The sequence below is a fragment of the Falco biarmicus genome, chromosome 4 (assembly GCF_023638135.1).
Source record: "Falco biarmicus isolate bFalBia1 chromosome 4, bFalBia1.pri, whole genome shotgun sequence".
Classification (NCBI taxonomy): Eukaryota; Metazoa; Chordata; class Aves; order Falconiformes; family Falconidae; genus Falco; species Falco biarmicus.
In genome coordinates this window covers 57,205,161-57,227,098 of record NC_079291.1, presented here as the reverse complement: position 1 = coordinate 57,227,098, position 21,938 = coordinate 57,205,161, and the positions used below count along the sequence as shown (strand labels likewise).

The 21,938-nt window shown below is 42.1% G+C and overlaps 1 protein-coding gene across 4 annotated transcripts in view; it reads left to right on the top strand.

Moving 5' to 3' along the window:
• CTDSPL (CTD small phosphatase like) overlaps window positions 1-15,272 on the top strand; it is an 84,666-nt gene extending 69,394 nt beyond the window's left edge. For all 4 annotated transcript variants that reach the window (XM_056338673.1, XM_056338676.1, XM_056338674.1 and 1 more), the window contains 3 exons: window positions 5,001-5,093; window positions 6,707-6,892; window positions 8,784-15,272. In XM_056338673.1, coding sequence (XP_056194648.1) covers window positions 5,001-5,093; window positions 6,707-6,892; window positions 8,784-8,909 — 405 coding nt within the window. In that variant the 3' untranslated portion in view covers window positions 8,910-15,272. The remainder of the gene's footprint in view (window positions 1-5,000; window positions 5,094-6,706; window positions 6,893-8,783) is intronic.
• The last annotated feature ends 6,666 nt before the right edge of the window (window positions 15,273-21,938 follow it).

Sequence of the window (21,938 nt, the reverse complement as noted above, 5' to 3'; positions counted from 1 at the left end):
TAAGCCTAGCATCTTGGTAAGCAGGAGATTGTCTGAGAGAGTATTGTTGTACTTGAACTCTGCCTTAGACAGAACTCCATGGAAATCAAGTGGAAAACACCCATTTCAGAAGTGCCCATTCAGAAGGAAATCTGAAATTATACGATCTCGTATACCAAAAATACAAGTTGTGGCAAATTCAGTATGCTTGAAAGAGTTTTGAGACTGACTTACCGAGCAAGTTTTGTTCATGGTAAATGTAAATTTTTGTTGTGCAACAGAGGTATTCAAAGAAGATTGTCTTTGGTTCGGGTTTTTATTTTCACTTACAGAATTTATAATCCAAAGGCTAGAGAGATTCTTGTTCTTCTATAGGGAAGACAATTTAAATCATAATCTTGATGGGTGCCTGGGTAAACCAGCTTCCCTAGATTAAAAAATAGCTTTTCTGAACACCTCTTTTCCCTCTCCCGTCTTTCTTTCTCTAGCTTCATTTACCTTGTCTTTAGAAAGGGTTGGTCATTTTATTTTACAAGAAAATAACTCGTGTGTTGGAGGTCCCTCTCGTTCTGTTATGGGTCTTTAGATGCCTGCAGAGACTCAGCCCATCCACCCATTTACAGGGCAGATGAAGTTACAGGAGGTGAATCCCACACTTTGTGTTGGAAACAATGGCATAGATACAAAAGCACAGTTCTAATGCAAGCTGGTGGTTTTCTGGCCAATTCTCTCATTTCTCTTTAATTCTCTGAATAAAAGGAAGTCAGAGCTGGTCCCCTGCTCTACTGAATTATAGGTGAGAAACTTTGGGAAGTCCAGTTAAATGTGTTGCAACTGAGAGTGCCCTTTAGAGGAAGTTACTGAGGGTGAAAGTAGTGGCTGGAGAAAGATGTTCAACCTGTTTTGTACCCTTGACGTAACTTCTGCAAGAACATGTCCTCTCTTTTGGAGCATGCTTCCCATGTAACAAGTGCAGGGCAATCACAATCCCCAGATTAGAAACTGTGCATCAAGTATAGCTTTAATCGCCCATGAGTGAAGATCTGTAGGGTATGGTGCTCCTTCTTTTATCCAAATTGATTTGCAATGCCTTTGTGCCTTGCTGTCACTGTCAAAGAGTAAAGAGCCAGGTAGAGTTGGATTTGGTGTTGCTTGGAATTTCGTTCTTGAATGTAATTTATTAGGTGAGTAAAGCCAGTTTTTAAGTGTTTGGGTATGTTGTTCTAATTCAATTAGCAATTGCTTGGGTTCAATTGTTGAAAGCTAAAGAAATGTTTCCATGCATACCTTGAATGTAACGTACAAAATGTTTTTTATTGGTGAGGGGAAATGCTGTTTGAATAATAAACTTCCTTTCTGTGAAGTACAAAATGTATTGATTTTCTTACAGAAGGCTGTGGCCTGGTTCAAGTAATCCAGGATAGGCTGTATCCATTCTAGCTGGCCTATTCTTGGTTACTTGCACTGGGAGGCAACCACAACTGCGTGAACCAGAAAAACGAGCCTCAAGGACACACGGTAATTTCTGCTTGCTGTTAAGAAGATGCACCTAGTCCACAAAACAGGACGTTACAGGAGCTTGAATTTGTCACAGGCAGAATTCTTTGTCATTACTTGAAGATTTCATTATTGTAAAGCTGGTTTTGAAAGGCAGTTCTTTGTGACCTGTTCAATTGATTACAGTTGAGCTGGGTTTCTCTTTTGGTTTACAAATACTGAGTCTTTTTAAGACTGCTTTGAGGTATTGAAAATGTATGTGGAAATACCAAATGCTCGAAAACAATTAAAGATAATTGGTTGGGTTCTGCCATTAGCAGCTTAAGTACAGACTCCTGTGAAAACAGGCCTACTGCCTGATTTGTGCCTTAACATTTTAAGAGTAGGGTTCATTTTAAACTAAAAAAAAAAAAAGGGGGGAAAAAAAAGAAAAAAAGACTGTATTCCTCTGAATTCTTACTGATAAGGAAGAAATTAGTGAGCATACGATACAGGAAAACTGGAGGGGGTTTTTGTTCTTTAATGCCCTGAAGACTGTATATAAATCTCAGAAAAATGCCAGGAGCCAGTTAGTCTAGAGGCTTAAACTGAAGACATCAGGCAACAGAGGAGAAAGCCAAGCCACAAATAACCATGTGGCATTGAGATTCAAGTCCAGCCGCTAACAAAGTAAAGGGGAAAATTTTCCAAATGAGGAGGAAGAGGAGAAAAGAGCTGCACTGTCAGCTGAAGAAAGCTTTTTATGTGAAGTAAACCAAAGAGATTTTGTAGCCCAGGATACCAGTACACTTGAAATTTCTTCCAGAGTCTAAGTAGGACTTCTCAAAAAAAAAAAAACCCCACACAAAACTTCAAGGAGAATAACCATCCAGAGTATTAAGATATGTTGTTCTGCAGAAAAAACAGTGCTAAAAAAAATTAAAAAATTTAAAAAACACAGGTGAAGAAGTTGGGTCTTTATGGAGAGGGAGAGAATTAAGGGAAAAATTTGGTGAGACCTGATCCTAAGAGATCATATTTATTATTAATCAGGTATGAGAAGTGGGGCTGTTGGCCTGAGCCCAGTAGATAAGATTTAAGGCCAAACAGCAAGAGAAACTCAAGCAGAGGAGATTGACAGTGCTCTGTGGTGGATCAGGAGATCTAAACTGCAGAAGGGAGACAATATAGCTTAAAATGCTGTGTACTTACAGCTAATACTGACTAGATGCAGTATTAGGAGACCAACAAATTGCCAAAAGAGCATATGTTGCAAATCCTTGCTTTTATAGGGCCACTCCTGTCCGCAAGGCTGTGGTTAAGGAGCTCTCAGTCTGTAGCTACTGAGTTGATTTACTGCATGCTGTCTTTATGGAGGAGGTGGGTTATGTTGCAAGCAGTAAAGTCATATCCTTGGCTTGGAGTTCGTAATCACATTCCAAGTGGAAATACTTCAACACAGGCATAGATAGGGATGGAGAGTGAAGAGGAGGCTTCTTTTGCTGTGGCTGAAGCCACTAGGTTTTAAAAGGGAAATAAATACTAAATTCAGCAGTTACTATCCGAGCATGACTTTGAGACTCTGGAGTGTCCCTTTTGTGGCCTCAAAAATAAGTGTTGGAATATAATTTAAGGCTAAAGAATTAAGGACTTGATTATGAACTGTAGAGTCAAGGAGTAGTTTGCGTCCTGCTGTCTTTCCTCTTATAATTGGCAAGTCAGATAGTTTCTTTCTGGGTACCCAAATACGGAGGAACTGCAATTCTCTTTGTGTCTTTAAAAAATTTGAAGGTGTAATTTGGAAAGGAAATAGTACAGAACAACTTTCTTTAGTAAGATTGAAGTGAAAAATTAATTGCATTGTTATAGGAGAGGAAATTACTTGGTTTATGCCTAGTGAAATACAGGAAACCACTGTAATTATCTGGAAGGAGAATGGTGTTGAAGTGCATCTGTTAACTGTCTTTAATTCATAAAATGTCACATTTATTTGGTTAGGTGCTGCTGTGGTTTTGAAAAAAATACTACAAATTAAAAGTTACAAATTGTCATCTGTATCAAAGTTTGAATATATTGCTTGAATTGGAGGGGCCAGAAATAGTTTAGTTCAGCTGCATAAAAGTAACTTAAAGTGCAAGTCTTCGTGCTCTGCACTATATGCTACATAAAGTGGAAAAGTAATTAACATTTCTGCTTTAGTCACTGAGGTACAGCTGCATCATATATGTTTTTAATAAAACTTTGCTTTCAGATTTAGGTTTTCAGTTTCGGGTCCCTATTCCACAACTGTTTTTCTTTTTTTGCTAAGGACTTGGTTACACTTCAGTTCAAGCTGGCACTTCCATATTTTTCTCCTTCAGGCTTTTTCTCTGGCTGCCTTATGTTTTTTTCCTCTTTATGAATATGAATCTAGTAAAATACATACAATTAATCTTAGTTCTGCATATCAAAGAAAGAAATTACTGGAATTGCATCAGTCTTGCAATTCTTCCTGCATTCAGTTCTGTGCCAGACTTCTCCACTTGAAATGTCCAGTATTAAGGATTAGTTGCCAGAGAAAGATAAAATGCTGCCAGTGTTTTCTCTAAAACTTTTAATCTAACTGCAAACAAGATAAATAAGTATTTTTCAAGCAGACTCCCCTCTTCCCCGTACATTCTTCCCAGTATATTTTGAACTACTTCAGAGCTTTCTGAGCAGCAGTTATCTTATCTTGGTATTTTCTGTGACTGTAGATCATCTTGCTTGCTCTGGAAAGAGAGGCGAGGAGGCTCTGACACCTATTAATCAGGTTGTTGACAGTAGGCAGCCAAGCTGCCTGTATGGTTGTCAGTGCAGAAAGGCAATGTAGCATTGCTGAAACCAAGCTGCTCAAGAGGAGAGAGATCCTGAGTATTTACCATCTTTAAGGCAAGGTCCCAGTAGAAGGTGCTGTAGACTTCATCACTGAATTCTGAAAGCAGCATTTGCTAGACATTTGGCGTGGTGCTGTGAAGATTTTTGGTGAAAGCTTGTCTGCAGAGCCAGGTAACCAGTAACTATCCATAGTGGGAGACAGTGCTTACTGTCTGGATTTTAAAAAATGAAAGAATTAGCCACAGGAAGAAAACAGGTCCCTGTTGTGCTATTCCTGTTATTGCAGAGGTTTCATCAGATTTATTGCTTCTGTAAAGCTCTTCAGGACTGAAGACACCAGCACCAAAATAGTGTCAGTTAAGAGACCTGAATCCTTGCTTCTTGAGAAGCCCCACTTTCACTCTTTGCCTTTAATGAGATTTTTCAAGAAGCATCACTCCAGATGATGCACAGTATTTGCAATTGCATAATCAGCATGGGTCTTGGCAGCCCATGCATTCAAATTTCTCATTATTGGATGACTACTTTCATCTTGTATACTTTTTTTTTTCCTTTCAGCATTTCATTTGAACTGCTTCCACATTACCTTTTGTTTCAAGTGTTAGGATCACAGGAGTGTCTGGGGGTTGTTTTTGTCCTTTCCTTTTACCTTAAACATCATTTGACCTAAGTAGTCATTATCATTTCAGGTTTATGTATTGAAACGACCACATGTGGATGAGTTTCTTCAGAGGATGGGAGAGCTCTTTGAATGTGTACTCTTCACAGCCAGTCTAGCCAAGGTATGTTCCTCTCTCCATCTCATTAGCCCTTACGGCGCTGATCAGTGGACTTTTGGTCGGGTTTTCTATGGATAATTATTTCCACAGTTGGTACTATCTTAATTTTTTCCCCTTCTTTTCTGCTTCTTTGTCTGACAGTGTGTACTTTGTCTGCTAGTGTGTGGGTAAGTGTTTCCATGGTAACACCATCACATATGGGCTTGTCTCATAATGTAGCCTCCATGCATTGCTCATAATGCCAATATGAAAGGCTTACCAAGTTACCATGGTTATAGTGAGAAATTAGAACAAATAGCGTGCAAGTAAAGCAGTATATTAAAGTTGGGCATGAAATAAAATACACTGTATTTAATGCTATCTACATGATCAACCAGTGATTCAGAAATTTTACTGCGTCTGAAAATTGGGAACACGTTTTTGTTCTGTCAAGGTGCAATTACAATCTGAAGTTAGAAAATTGGACATTTTGTGATGCTTGAAACATCAACAGGAATATTTTGTGCCCTCTGGTCTCCAGTAGCAGTAGTACCTCGTAGGTAGTTTTGTGGTAGACATTACAGTAGTAGACACCTTAAGTTCTTCGCTTCTTTCAGTGTACTGTATTTGTGGTGGTTTTGTTTGTAAAATCATACTGATTATTTCCAGGTAATACTCTCCCCTAGTAAGCTTTTACTCCAACTTAGCGTAGAGATGGTGGAAGGGTGCAGGACCCTGTTTGATCTGCTATAGTGCCTTCTGACCAGGGGATTCCTCCCTGCTTCGTGTGTTCTGTTCAGCCACATTGTGAAAATCCTAAATAATGGAATAACTTCATACTGAAGTTAGATGTCTGACAGTTCTCATAGCTAAATTGTGATGGATTTCAACATCAGTTTTTGTTTCTTAGTTTAAAATATAGGAAAATGGTAACTCCTGTAAGTTTTAACTACCATTGTCAAGTACTTGGTTATTTCATGTTCTAGTTTATTTGGATACTTTTCCTTGGACAGTTTATATCAGTTGTTGGATTCTAAGCAGTGCCTCACTCAAAGTATCATCTTATATATAAAATGATAATTTCCCAGTATGGGCATTTTTTGTAATAACATCTTTGTCTGATCTTTTATTGCCCAATTATGCATTTTGGTAATCTGAAGATTCTTACTGACCCAGTCGCTCCAAGGGCATCATTTGAAAAACGACATCAAGCTCAGATTCATTCATTGCAGTTTGTCTTCAGAGGCACATGGAAATGAATGGGCTGTGGAAATAGCTTTATGCAGTTTTTCTGTTAGCATTGGCTGGTTTTATGGTAACGTTAGTTGTGAACTCTGGATCCATCAACTTCTAGGTAACTCTAAGTTGGCCCTAAGAATAAAACCTAATCAATAAATCACAGAAAACATTAGGGTGCAAGTTAGCCTTCCACAAAAAGATAACTGTCCTACTTTTTGTTATCTCCTTATTAATCACTGCAGGTTTGCAGGCATGTAAGTTAATTAACAAGGAACAGGGAAGAAAATTAAGAAAGGGCATTCTATCTGAAATTATTGTCTGTCCCTTCTTTGTATAGTTCTGTGAATTAGCCTTATCTGCAGATTGCTAACTTTGTGTTTCTAACTTCTATTTTTAAGTATGCAGACCCAGTAGCTGACTTACTGGATCGCTGGGGTGTGTTCAGGGCAAGGCTCTTTAGAGAATCCTGTGTTTTCCATCGAGGAAATTACGTGAAGGATCTGAGTCGACTGGGACGTGAGCTGAGTAAAGTTATTATAGTAGATAATTCTCCTGCATCTTACATCTTCCACCCTGAAAATGCAGTAAGTATTCTTAGTATTTTAAGTACTCAAGTGTAACTTTATCCTTCTGGTCCTTGCCCAGACTTTCTGATTCAGAAAATAGCTTTTCAGAACACTTAACTTGTACTAGTTTCTGTATGTTCTTAGACTGCAGGTAGGTTCTGGTATTCACTGCCAAATGGTGAAGGACTAGGGCGAACTGATGTTGACAGTGTGTCATAGTAGTGACTGTTCGTCTGCTTTCGGTTTTAGCTTTTGGCATGAACTCCATCAGTTTTGAGAAATACCAAGCGGTGTAGAACCTGAATAACTAACCTATCTCTAAAAAGCGAAGCTGCCCTCCGGCGTAGTTTTTGTTCTTTGGAGTGGTGATTATGAATGGTTTACTTGAACTGCTTTTAATACTCCCATCTTTTTTCATTGTGTGAATAAAAAAAATATTAGACAAGATAATTAATGCTTTACTGGTTACTATCTGAGTTCTGTATTCGTGGCTAAGGGGAGGAAAAAAAATCAAGATCCTGTTGTGTTGTTGTGCTTCTCCTTTAAGTGTTTTTGTGCTAACTCGCTTCATAATTAGAAATGTTAGTCAACAAGTTCTTCAGGTTTTAGGAATAATGATAAAAGGCAGGCAACAGTACTTCAAGGGAGAATAATTAGGAGCACTGTACATTTTCACTGTGTGTTTCATATCAACTCCAGAAGCTATGATGGAATGGTCTGGCACTTGCTCCATCCATTCCTGCAATCAGTACAGATGCTTACATCTGTTTTATAGCTGCCAGGACAGCAAGCTGGAAGTCCCCTTAGATATACTGACTTTTAAACAACCAGGCTTTGCAGGGTTTTCTTTGATGTTTTTAGACTGCCTTTCATGTGAACTGTTAAAATTAACGTAGGAAATTTTTAGCAAGAACCCTATTTTGCATGGTCCTGCCTCTCTGGATTTTTTTTTTTTTAATGGGAGCTATTTGTCTTGCAGCAGTCAGCTTTTAAGTTTGGATCCTAATACTCTGATGCCCAAAGTGATTGGGTGAAAATGTTTTTCTGGTTGGTGCCACACATGGTTTAAAGCTGCTGTTTATAATAACCAGGACACGTAACTCTAATTTATGTTCATGGTTAAAATTAAAAACCTGATCCAGATCATCATTTGGTATGTCGGAATTCAGTACCAAGAAAATAACAAGCTGTAGAAATTTGGGAGATGAAATTAAGGGCCTTGTCAGAGTGGTTTAATCACGTATGGAAAAGTGCTGCTAGCTAACTGATACTCGAGCCTGTGCAGAAACCAGAGCTTGTAACAAGATCCAAGATACTCTTTGGAAGACCTCAGTATACTTCCTTAGTGAAGACACACAGAGCTCCTTCCCCAAACCCAGCCCACGTATTTAAGGAGTGTTATTACATGCGTTACTTTCTGAACGTGTGCTCAAGGTCTTATGTTTTAATCAGAGAACTGCTCACTGTTTAAATATTTCCTCCACAACCTCATGCCAGAAGGGGTTGTTGCTGCATGCCTATGTTTAGTGACTCACACCGATAATACTTAGAGGGGGAGAAAAAAAAGTTGCCCGTAAATAAAGTGTCAGTACAACTTTATAACCGGTATCATCCTTCCAGTGTGTTCTGAGTGTCAAAGAGGCAGAGCAAATTGAGTTGTCCGGTGCTGGGTCGTGTAGGTTACCTGGACATGTAGGAGAGGGGCAGCTGCATGTCAGCTGGTTTACAGCTGGATTTGGGGGTCGATGTTGCATACTAGAAGACGTGGACTTGAACCTGGCGCTCTGCTTGAATGCTAATGACTAGCAGTTTGCCGTACTGTGATGGCGATGAGTAATCTGCCTAGGCAAAACTCACATGTTCTTCACGTCATGAAGTCATCTTAGTATTGTTGGTTGCTTTGTTTCAGGTGCCTGTGCAGTCCTGGTTTGATGACATGACAGACACAGAGCTGCTAGATCTTATTCCTTTCTTTGAAGGACTAAGCAAAGAGGAAGAAGTTTACAGTATGCTTCATAAACTCTGCAACAGGTAGCCCTTAACTTTGACTGACTTCTGCTACTAGATTGCAGTTGCTAGAGGCTGTCTCCATCTTTTTCAGCTCTTTCAAATGTAAGCTTTGGGGAAGTCGCCCCTGTCAGAAGTGCTACTCTTGATCTTCCTGTTACATTGGACACGAAGGACAATCATGAGTGATGCTATTAAGCCTTGAGAAGCCTGACTCCTAAGGTCATGTGTTCAGACTACTTTTTTAAAGGAAAACAAAAAACAAAAAAAAAGAAGCTATTTTAAATGGGACTCTTTTAATGAATTTCATAAATGGACATCTTTTACTGGATCAGCTTTTCTTAAAACATGCCAAAAAAAGAAGCTTGTATTTCAGCAGTTGAATTTCTCTCCCTTTCTTCCCCTCCCACTATGCAGACAATTTTACCCCCTGCTTAGAGCAGTTGACCTGACTCTGAATTTTTTCTTACAGAATGAAGTGCCTTTTTGAATGTTATTTTAAGATAAAAATTCATTTTTGTATAAGACGTATTTCCAGACATCTTTTAGTCTTGTATTGTCTAAATGCTTTAAAAGGAAAAAGGAAAAATTTTATAGAGCACTGTAATATATAACAAAGGAAAAAGTTGAAACAAAGATGCTGGGTTCCTGTCTCCACAATGACATTAAGTTGTATTACATTTTGTCATGCTCAGAAGGTTGAAGCGTTTGTGGGAGGGGTGATTTGGGTTAATTACATGGTTGTTTCACTGATATGATTTTGGGCACAGTTTTGAACGTATCTGCAGTTGTTTGAGTATTAGGGAATGATGGAATTGAGAAAATAAGGTGGCTAATAGATCTAAAGCACCTTTTAGTCTAGACAGATGAAGTTCTATTGTCTCTGCTTACGCACAACTGCCATGCCTCTCGTTTTTTGGAAAACCATTATCTTGGGAGAATGGGGAGGAGATCTATTTATTAGTTTAAGATTCTTTTCTTAAAAAAAAACCCATCTGGGTAAGCTGGATCTGTATTGAGCTGTTTGGAGTACTTTTTTCTTTTAATTGCTGCTACTGTATACTCACCAAATGGAGTTGACCATCGGCTGTTATACTGTTTTTGCCACTGTGCCTGTGCTATGAAACATTTTCTGTAAGCTGCAAACTTGGGCAATAAATAAAATGCAGGCTTCATAACCCACCCCTATGTATTAATCCTATGGTATCTGATATACCAGAGAACTCATTTAAAGGTGACCTGTAAAGGTTATTTAAAAAAAAAAAAATTCAATTGGGATGAAGCCCTCTCCTTTCTTTGTTATATAAAAATGCACAAAGTATTTTTCCCACATCTCTGGTTTGTATTTCTTTTTCCCCAGCGTGTAAGGTACAGATGGGGAGCTTTACTGAGTCTCACTAGAAGGGCAGATGTTACTAGCCTAGCCTAAAATTGGTCCTCTGGCTTTGGAGCTGAGTCATTCTCATCTCTAAATCTGAGAACCTGCTTAGCATCTTCTGTAGTGTCATAGGTACCCTTTCAAAAGGATTAACGTTTAAATAGATTAAGCCTTTGAAGAACAAGGCACACCTCTTTTTTTTTTTTTTCCCCCTTTCCAGTGTCACCTTTTAATTACCTGCACCAGAAATCTACAAACAGAAAAATTACAGCTATGTTAGCTGTCATCAGAGAAGACTAAATAGACTAGTTGGTGCTTCTAATTAGCCTAGCACTAAATTCTGAATGGTAGATCCCCTTGGCCTTTTTCATTTTTTTTCTCAAAAAGTCTTGATGACTTGGAAAAAAATTTTGGAATGGACTTGGATCGTCATCCTTGTCTAAAACATTGGTGAAGCAGCTTAACAAATTCCTTCATAGAAGGGCAGGCCAGCCTACGCAGGCAGTGAGTAGGTTGTCATAGGTGCAGTATAAAACTGAAAGATGACTTGTCCCCTCGCAGTGCAGCTGTGCGCCAGCTGCTGACTGTGCCGGGTAGCGAGGGATGTTGGAGGCAGTCCCGTGACACTCGTGAGTCTGTACGGCATCACCGTTTTGTTTTCTTACCAGTTGGCATTACCTTAGTACTGTATAATTCTGTGCCACAACAAAAGACAAAAACTGTCAAATTAAAAAAAATATTTAAAAAAAACTGTGTTGGTAAAAAAAAAAAAAAAAAAAAAGACGTATGGATTCTGGTTAGTCCATTAACGTTTACTTTCAGTTTAAGATTGTTTAATTTTGTATTTGACTTCAGAGTAATGAAACTGTAAGCTGCCAAAAAGTTGTTCTCTGAGCAGTATTTTCAACTGTGTTTGTAGCTTCTGGGCTTCAGATGCAGTTTGCAGGGAAGTATTCAGGTTGTAGTTAGTTGTGCAGGTATGATAGAAATGGCTGAAAAAATTCAAAGACTTTTTCGCTAGCATTAGACCAAACAATCTTCTAATTAGACAATAAATGACCCCACCGAGACATTACCATTTGATGGTTGTGACCTGTTGTACGAGATGAACCATGTCATTAGTTCGCATTTATAAAAGCAGCGATTTCATGAACCAGTTGCCTTAAGTCTGTGAATGAATGTTGATTATTAAAGTGTCTTGTATTGTTTTAAAATCCACATATAATGGACAACTGAACTTCTGCACCAGCTTCTGGAAGAACGGTTCTGATGATGTTCTGTGCAACCATTCTTGTTCTGTAGTGTTTATTTTGGCTCTTGAAATCCACGAGTTTAAAAATAAACAACCAACTTTATTTTAACATAGTACAGCGTTAAAATGATACTTGGTGACAATACAAAGGCAAAACACAACAGTTTTGATCTCTGCTAGTATCTTAAGAGTGTTTTCTATAACTTTTGATGGAAAAGTTATTTATTTATTTTTTAAACTCACTCCCATTGAAATAAAACTTGGAGTGCTCTGCAGTCAGGTTTGGACTTGCCTGGGTACTCAAATTTGGCCAAAGGGATCAAACTGTCGTACTTGTTTATTTTGATGCGCTATCATCGTACTTGAAATTTCAAGTGTTAAGTTTGCGTGAATATACATACGCTATATATTTAGAGTTTCTAGATTTTAACAAAGCAATATAGTTCTGTCCATAAAGTCAGATAATGAGTGGAATGTTTGTAAAATTTGTAATACGGGTATTTGATTGTATTTTAAATACAAGATTTTAAAAATCAAAATAGGAAAAAAATACTACTTTCGTACATCTCTTGCATATTTTGAAGTGCAGTTAATGCATGCAGGTCACCAGGGCGGTTGTTAAACCCTGGTTTTCAGTTCTGTTTCTGGATATTACAGAAGCATTAAATAGTCTTTTCCAGTTGGTCATTCTGTTCAGCTAAAGAAATGCTGCCTGGCCTGAAGTTCTGTTGTCCTTTTTATGTCGGGCTAAAAAAGGTTCTTTGCCTGTATAGGTATTTTTAAATTAAGCTGTAAGGCAGAATGCCTTAGATTCTTGAAATTCAACTGAAGTGTTACGATTAAATTGCCGTTTGTAAACTAGGGCTGTGCGCAGAATACTTGTTAACCACCAGGAAGCGTGGCAGGTTGTGAATGGAAGGTCGTAGCAAATGTACAATATTGCTGTGTTCATTTAGGTAGCTTTGGAAGAATAATCTGTCTATTTGTTTTGCCCTTTAATCTTTTTTAAACAGCAAAGTTGTACCTGGAAGAAACTCAGCACCTGAAGAGATTTGGTTATCAGTGTATGCAATCACTTTATCACAGCATGATTTGATTAGACTGGTTGGGGACAATAAAGTATCTAAATGACACTGGTGTGTACTGATGTTGCAGCTCTTGAAATTTCAGTGTAAAAAAAAAATCTGTAGCTCTCTAATTTACAAACACATAATCCTATGTTTTACAGATTCTTTTTAAACTAATAAAACACAGTACCGCACAGCCCTATTTGTAAAACAAAAACAAGTTTGTGCCTCTGATTTCCAAGGTGCTGTGATGTTATGCCTTTGTGGGGCGGGGAGGGCAGGTGAGACTTGCGTGGGGCAATTGCTTAAAAATCTCTGGGCTAACTATGCAAAACCAGCTGTCACTTTTCTGTTTCACATTATATTGTAAAAATCCAGCTGACTCTCTTTCTTTCTTGTTAAAGATCTATTGGGAGCTTCTTAACAGAGGAGTAAGCAATGGAAATGTTTCTTTTTTCTTTTTTTTTTTTTCCTAATAATGGAGCTGTTTACACTTTAATGCAATGAACAATCCAGCGATACTTGAGAAACACTACAGATACCATATGAGTGTTTTCAGGAGAGAGAAGTGTTGTCAATCAGGTATTGAATGGTTTCTTTACTGTCACAAATAAAAAAAATTTAACAATATAGTTACTTGTGCATGTAATACTTCTCTGGGAAAAATAACTTCTGCACTTCTTCAGTAATAGTCGCTGCCCTAGTTTGACAGGGACTTTATTCCTGCTATTGCATATCCGTGTTAGCTAGTAAAATCACCCATCTCTGTTCCACTCTCCTCCTCCTCTCCTCTTTTTAAGTCATGTATAGGACTCCTCATTGACTGCCCTGGCACCTGCTTGTGCAAACAGAGCTGATGAACTACTGATGAACTCTGCTAAATAAATTGGTGGTGACTCTTGCAGATGTTCCAGCTATTTAGATCTCTTGGATGAGATCATACAATAATTTGTTCAAGTCTCAAAGCTGTGTGACTTCTTTTGAAGGGCTTACTTCAGCTACTTGAATAGCTGTTCTTAAAATCACTGCCGTGTCCAAATGAATATCTGAATAAAACACTTTATTTGGTTGGAAACTATTTTGGGACTTTTTATCTGACACAGTAAGACTTGGGCAGAGCCGTCCTTTCTAGGAAAAGGCACATACTATTAATGCTTTATGAGCAGAAAACCTCAGGCCTGTTAGAATAAGCAGCTGGCTCAAGATAACACATTAGTTGCAATTAAAAATATTTTTTTAGTTATTCCTGTAATCAGTTGGAATTACCTGGACTGCCTGTACTTTGTACTGGTGGGTTGGGGGTTTTGATCTATTTTAATTTTTAGGTTGGTTTTTTTGTTTTGTTTTAGTTTTACGAGTCTCCCTAGCTGCTACTTAGCATAAAGATGCCTTTCTTTCACTCAGTAAAACAAGTATTTCGAAACTCATAAAACAGCTCTTTTATAGTGGTGAGAAAGGTACTGTTTTTCTATCCTGACTGATTGAAACTGTCTGCAAAACTGAATATATGATAGTCTATATACATATATGCCTTCCAATATTTTTTTCCCCTTTTTTATTGTGTTCTGACTCAGAAGGAAAGCCAACCTCTCTGAAATTCCCTGCAAGGTGGGATAGGGCTCTTCCAGGTGGGCTGCAGCTCCAGGGGACCCTGCAGTCTGCAGCAGTTTTCCTGGCAAGCGACCTTCGCCTTCCAGATTTCCCACCAACCCAGCTATGCTGGCAGGAGACCAGGTGAAGTTCTCCTGGACTCCTCTGTTGGTTCTGCTGCCACTACTGGAAAATAAATTATCTTTGGGTATAAAATATATTGGTTTGGACAGATTGGCAAGCTCTAAACTTGAAAAGCATCCATGTGTGTTTTGTTTCAAGCCTTCTCAAGCGCTGTTGGGAAGGGCACAGCGCTGAGGAGCGGGCTGTCCTCTAATTGCCTAATGCCGCCGTTAATCAGCATTTCTGAAGCACAGGACGTACACAAACATCTTAGTCTTAATGAGAGATCGATTCGACTCTGTGAAGTAGGTCCGCATCTGCAATTACACACCTTCCCAAAGAGCAATTTAACAAGGGTAGAGTTGGTCATCGCTGAAAGCAGCAGCAACCTGGATTTTGGAGGTGCTGGCTGTGTCTGTGTCGCTGTGCCCCCAGACCCTGGTGGAGCCCGTGCTGCAATCGTACCTCCCACCGCTCCTCTGTGCAACTGGCATCATTACATTTTGCAACCGCCTTTTAATTTTCGGGATGTAAACACGTTTGATCGGGATGTAAATTGCAGGAAAATGCTGGACAGAGAAACGCAGCTGGCACCCCTCAGCCTTGGCCACCGCCCCGGGCTGGACTGCAGCTAGGACAAGGCTGTTGCTACCTGAAGGCGAACAGAGGAGTCACCGTTAAGCCAGAAACATGTCACCCCCTCTGAGAGCCACTGTTCTTCCAGAGAATGAGGGTTGATCGTTTTGTTCATACAAACGCCATGTACACCACCCGTGAATTCCCAGCATTTCAATAAATGTTGCACTCAAAGAGTCTGAGGGTTGTTGGAGGAGTTACTGGCTTGAAAATGGGTTGTTTTCTTTGTCAGATTTTAATGAGCTTTTGTGGTGAAAACCAAATTTCTTTACAGTGTAACTTTGTGATGATTTTTTTCATGCTTTGATTCAGTTTGACAATAAACTATCTGTGTTATTTTTTTCATCCTCTTCATGTCTGATAATGCATATAGCTGAGGTCCGCTCCCAGAAACGCCCCTTTCCCAACACATGCCATTCTCCGGGGGAGGGAAGCAAGGACTGTGTAGCATCAAGTCAGAAAGTTCTCCTCATTCCATTCCTGTCCCAACTTTTTGGACTAGCTGGGATATAATAAGGATTAAAGCCTTGACCGCTAACCATCAAGGGCTTCTTCCTCTACCAGCGTATTTGGGTGGGTGGTTTCAGTTCCTGCTCGCTCTTGTTGACTTGCTGGGATTTGAGTAGCACGATCTTGCGTCTTCCAAAGCCACTGAAGCCCGTCTGTAAGCTGGCGGCGAGGAAGGGGCATGATCTTGGATCCTGGGTGGGGGTAGGGTGGTGGGAGACAACAGATGATAGGGTCTGGTGGGGTTTCCTCTGCAACCCTGGTGCAGGTCCTGCGTAGTCCCTCACGTGGCATTCAGGCACCTGCCAAAGCAGAAGGTCGCTTCCATACCCGGCCACCCTCGGTGCGCTGGGGTGGGCGGGGGCACGTGGAGCAGGAGACACGCTGGTCACGGTCGCCAGTCACCGCGTTTCCCTCCAGGCTGCGCTGGCATCTGCCTCTGTAGCTTGGCAGTCAGTGCCTGTCGTCAGAACATCCCTCGGCAGGTGACCTGATCCTGGCCTTGGGTTAACCAGTGACAACCAGTGTACAGTCAGACAATGCTTAGACCTGAAGCAAGCTGGAGGGAACTGGGGGAGCTGCCTGTGACTTGACTTGAGTCAGTTCAAGGTGACCTTGTGCAGCTGCTTTTCATCTGGCAGGTGTGTCCGAGTCGGGTCTCCAGACAGCAGCATCTAAGCGTTGTGCTGAAGAAGTTTGGTGTAAGCTAAGCACGTGCTAGCAGATTAACCCACAGAAATAGGAAATGTTTTTAATAGGAAAGTCATTTTATAACTGGTTTTAGAATTTTTTTTTTCTAATGTCTACCTAATCACCTGGTTACTACGTGCCATACCATGAGAGGCTGAGACCCGTAGATACATAGAAAAATTTATGTGTGTTTATGCACCTAAAGTTTTCAGGGATAATATGTCTTGGGCCATTTTGCTCCTTCATGAGTAAAAGCATTGATGGGAAGAAAGGTGGAAGATGCGAGACCTGAGCCCGTTTCTAGCCACACGCTGTGTAAGAGTAGGGCTAAGACTGAGAACACACAGCTCCTGCCCTTGGCTCTGCATCACGGGGCTGTGTAGCTCCATAACCCTTAATTTTCCTTTTATCTCTAAATAGCGAGTAGAGCCTTGATCTCGTCTGAATCCTCTGTAACACAGCTTAGTGATTCAGTAAGGCGGGTTCGGGTGGGTAACGGTTCACTGCCCGATCCCTAATCTGCTGAATAGATCTTGAGCTAGTAACTGGAGGGATATGGGCAAATACTTGGGATGATGATGGTTGCAGTTGGAAAATGCTTGGGCCGTTGCATCCCGGAGAGGAGGATGAGCAGGCAGGAAGGGTGGGAGCTGTGGGAGGAGTGGGGTGACCTTGTGGCTCCGGACTGTGGTAGGCCAGGCTGTGGTGGGGTCCGGCGGTGGGTGCACTTGGCTTTTATACACCCCTGATGACAGTTTATGAAAATGGAGAGGGTTTCAGAGGCTGGGGCCATGCAGGGCTCGGTCGCACCACGAGATGGTGCAGCGGTGCAGCACTGGCTTTTAAAGGCACCTAAAGGAAAGCTTAAAAGACGTTATCTCAAGTAAAAGCATCACCATAACTCTGGTAGCTGAATCCCCTGCCAGGCTTGCACTCCACAGGTCCACAGATAACCTCTTCCTTCGGTTAAAAAAAAATATCTCTCAGTATTTCAGAAGCAATTTCTTCATTTGCCCAAGGACTGCTGAGTTCCCTTTGCAAAAGGAACTGGTGGCTCCACAACCCAAGGCAGGGCAGGCAAGTATTCACGGTAATTTTAGTTGCTGATTATGAAAATGCAGAAATGTATGATCAACACATGAAAAATAACGATGGAAATCTTCACTGAACAAATAAATAGTTGAGTTCAAATTGAACGTCCTTACGCTTTCCTAGAATGGTAATCCCATTTATTTTTCTCCAAGATCTTTGCTGTTAACCATCTTCTTCGTCCTTTTTAAAGCAGCGTCATTGTAACTTGTTTGGGATTTGGCTGAAGTGCAGCAGGAAAACTGTGGACAAATGTTAAGTCTCCAGGAGGGGAAGGAAAAAAAAAAAAAAAAAAAAAAAGAAGGAAACCTGGTGCCAAGCTGGCCGGTGCGCCTCCTCCGCTTCCCTGCGGACACGCGTGCGCTGAGCCCTGCGCGCTGGGACCGAGCCAGCCTGTGGAACTGGGGGACGCAGCCGGCCAGGACAGGGCTTGGGGCTGGGCCAGGAAGGCTGCACCTGCCGGGGAACGGACCGCGCTGGCAGGGCTGCATCTCCCCCGCAGTTAGCGCATCGTCCGGTGCCATGTGCCCAACGCGCTGCCAACTGATGAGAGAAGGTGGGTTTGCAGCCTGTAAGCCCCCCTTGCAGCTCATCTCTGTGGGTTTCTGCTCTCATTGCATTGACAGTTGCCTGCTCCTTCCCACCTGGAAGAACCTGCCCTATGAGGAAAGACTGAAGGAGTTGGATCTCTTCAGCCTGGAGAAGACAAGGTTCAGGGTGGACCTCATCACAGCATTCCAGTAATTAAAAGGTGGCTACAAAATGTATGGAGGCTTTTCACAAGGAGTCATCGAGAATATGGTGGGCAATGGGTACAAGCTGCACGAGGAGAGGTTTTATCTTGACATACAAAAGAAAATTTTTATGTTGAGAACAGTCAATCACAGGAACAACCTCCCCAGGGACATGGTGGAGTGATTCTCCGTTGCTGGGGGGTTTCAAGATGTGACAGGACAGGGGGCTAGATCACCTCACCTAGGCTTCCCTTCCCAGGAAAGGTTGGACCAGATGATCTTTCAAGGTCCCTTCCGACCTGAGCTGTTCTTTGATTCTACAGTTCCCACGTGGCTTCTTCCACCTCCTGGCTGACTGTCCCCAGGGATGGGGTGGCCACATGTCCTGGTGAAGGAGGAGGGCTTTGTGGCTCCAGCAGCTGATGAAGATCCATCCAACCAGGGTATCACCCCCAGCTCTGCTATAAACCCTCCAGCCTACCTTGGACACGCTATTTGCTTCCGGCTCCGTTGTTCCCCTTCTTTTGTTCCTTCTTTTAGAGGAATGAACAGGTTTCCCTGAGAGTTGGTTGTTTTATTTCTCTAAGTACAAAACATCTGGATTGGAAGGCGTGCTAAACCCCTCGCAATCCTGCTCCTCATTAATTCTGAGGAGCAAAACTGCCCTTTTCATTCAGTCAGAATATTTTTATTTTGCACATACTGCCATTTGATAAGAGAAGGAGCGTTACTAGAAGGGCATTCACAAATGAGAACACATGGGGCCAAGACATGCTGATGGGTGTTTGCAGACACACATGGGAGAAGCAAACCCTGTCTGGCTTCACCAGGGAATATGATGCACCACGGGGTGATTCGTTTGTGTTTAACCTGAAGGTTAATTCATCCTCTTACAGCCGTCTGAATTTTTCAACAAGACTCTCAGCTGTAGCCCTGAATACATGTTTTGATATAAGCTGCCCTTGCAAAGAGTGAAAAAGGTCGTTCTTGTGGATTTAAATAAGCACTGCAGGTTCTCCTGCCTTCCCATGGTGAGGGGGAGGCTGCCTTGAAAGTTAAATCCCAAGCCTGGGATCCATGCCTGAGCCTAATTCCTGGCTTTTCTAGGTGACAGCTTTGCCTGTCGTGGGCAGCCTCTAGCTGCATGGGGCCCTGGGGGTGCTGGAGCAGAAGGGATGATGCTGCAAGTAACACCTGCATCCCTGTTAGCAAAACAAAGATGTTCTCTGTGCTCCAAAAAAATCAGATTCTGAGCAAACGCATACTCCCCATGAGATGCAGAATGAAGGTGCAACTCGATTAATGTAACCCAGCCAATACAGAGAATTTAAATTAAAAGGAAAAAAATTCCTTGGGAGGTGTCTCCCAGCCTTTCCAGTGATGTACCAGTACCAGGGAAAAGGTCAGGCTCCAGTGAATGACTTGATGTTAAACATGGCTCCCATCTCTCCAGGATCCTGTTTCTCCTTGAACTATTTCGGTTCCCTGGATGCTGTTGGGGCACAGGCGCTTACCACCGTCACTCCAATGGAAAGGAAGGAAATTACCTGAGTTCCCATTGTCCAAGGGGTAAAAAAACCCCCATAAATAATATGTTTTCTTATATCTTCTGTAAAGGCTGAGGCCACGTGCCATTGGACTCCATATCACCCTGGCTCAAATCCGTACTTTGGGAGCTGGGGGATAAATGCTTTTAATTTGCCTATGGTGACTCAGCTACAGGCAGCAAAGGGAACCGGTTTTTCTGGCTGCTTTAGATTTTCTAAATTTCAGCTTTACAGAAAATCAAGTTCTTCTTTTAACTTCTTCATAACCAGGTTGTCAGCTCTGGTGCTTTCTTACTATGTATTTTAAAACCATGAATTTGATGTGGTCTCTGACAGGCTGGATTGCATGGGCACCGGGTTTGTGTCCTCTCACCCATTTTTAGGGAGCTCACCGAGATGGGTATCAGCTCCACCCTGGAAACAGAAGGCTGAAGCAGGGGCACTAATGAGCATAATAGCGGGTTCCCTTCCCTAATACCTTTTTCAGCTTTAGAGCAGATATCCCCTGAGAACTATTGCATGATATTAGTGAAGCAGATACGGGATCATTATGAACTTCCATAATTAAAGAGAAAGGCAGCTCATCCTCCAGTGAGACGAGGCATTTGGTAAGTGCACAGAAGTGCTTTAGCAAATGAAGTGGTTCAGGATCTGAGGAAACTTAACCCAGAGGGAAGTGAAACACAGGTTAGCTGCCGAGATTGTCGGCAGGATGAGAAATGGTTTATAGGTCTCTGCCTTCAGAGGAGCAGAACGCAGGCACCGTTTCATGTTCCTCGGCTCCATCAAGGGGCAAGGTACCCATTTTACAGATGGGAAGTGGAGGTGGAGGAGGGAGAGGGAGAGGCTACCCCAGATCACATAGGTGACCTGTGGCAGAGCTTCTGGGTCCCCTGTGTCCCACCCCATGGGACACGATGTTGTCTCCCCAGGTATCTTGTGAGCCCACACACTCACTGCCGAGGTGCTCACAGCTGCACGGGCTGTGAGTGATGAAATACCGCCAGTCTTTACTGGACGGAGGCGTGTTTGATTTCTCAGTCCATACAGGCCCGCAGCCCAAACCACCTAGCCCTGGCTGGGGGAGGAAGGACACCTCCAACTGCAGGCAACCCTTCTCTATCTCCACAGGAGAGCATCACCCTTTTGGCCCTGCAGCACACCTCTCAGCCCCTGGGATGTTTGCTGTGGTGTGGGGCCAGACTGGCTACAAGAAACCACATCCAATGCACTGGCCTATGCCGCAATAAAGTGGGACTGCAGAGGGACGAGTATTCTTAAAAACCTCATCTTGCTTGCAGCTCTACATCCTGCCATTGCATCAGCTTTGCTTTGGTTCTGAGTCGCCCAGGCTGTGCTCACAGCCAAGTGCTAGAACAGCTTGGGTTTGCTGATCAAAATAAATTGTTTGCATCCTGTTAGAAAACCACAAACTATCTCCTGTCTCTGCTTCCCCACAGGTAATCAACTCCACCTCCAACATCACCTCGAGGTGGCCCATCCACCAGCCTTTATAAGCCTCCCATCACTTGCCTCACGGTAGGGACTTGCTCTTGATGAATTATTTTGAGCAGAAGCTGGAAATGTGGAGCAGCAGCACTATGTCTGGAGTAAACCCAGGTTGTGAATGAGCCTTAGCTGTAGCTTACAAAATTATCAGTAGTTACAAATACAATAGTTAAGGTGAAAGTTGCTGTAGGGAAGCATCTCTCCTGCAAAAGGAGAGGGCTAACAGGCGTGACATGAGATCTAGCAGCTTGTTTGGATGGAGTGGGGGGATGCGTGTTTGCTCGCAGAGACTTCTAGCTTCAGTCTGGGATGTCAGAGGTTTCACTGCAGGGAGGAGATCCCGCCTGCCATGGCACTGCTGAGAAAACCCTGCCAGGGAAGGTGTGATGTGGAGCCAGATTTTCTGTGCCATGACCTCCCACCGCTGCACTCCACGCTCTGGAGAGCTGGTTCTTCTGTAACGATGGCAATTGGAGCCTGGCGACAGGGCTCTGAGTTGCTTTTTTAAATGCCAATCTTTTATCAAAACAAACTGCAAAGTTAGCAATTTCTACAGACTTCCTGCTCCCCTCTCCTGTGTCATGGCCAGCTGTAAAGCAACGAAAAAATGTCACATTTTGTAATAGCACTTTCAAAGTTCAAAACAGTTCTGTAATCATTATTCCCCCCCCCCCCCCCTTTTTTTCCCCCCCTTAAATGTGCAACAGCTCTAGCCTAATTACTTGTATCTTTTATCAGCCCCGAGAGCTGCTCTGAGGACTGTTACGAATGAGCTGCACTACCATAATGGAAGTAACAGAGATATGGGGAAACAAAGGCTGCAGCACTGGCGAGCTGCGTTTGGCCTCAGAGCAGTCAGTTCTAACTGGCTGCTGGCCTGAACCACTGCTCAACGGAAAGAAGTGGAGATGCTGATTTCTAACTAGTCCCAGTCC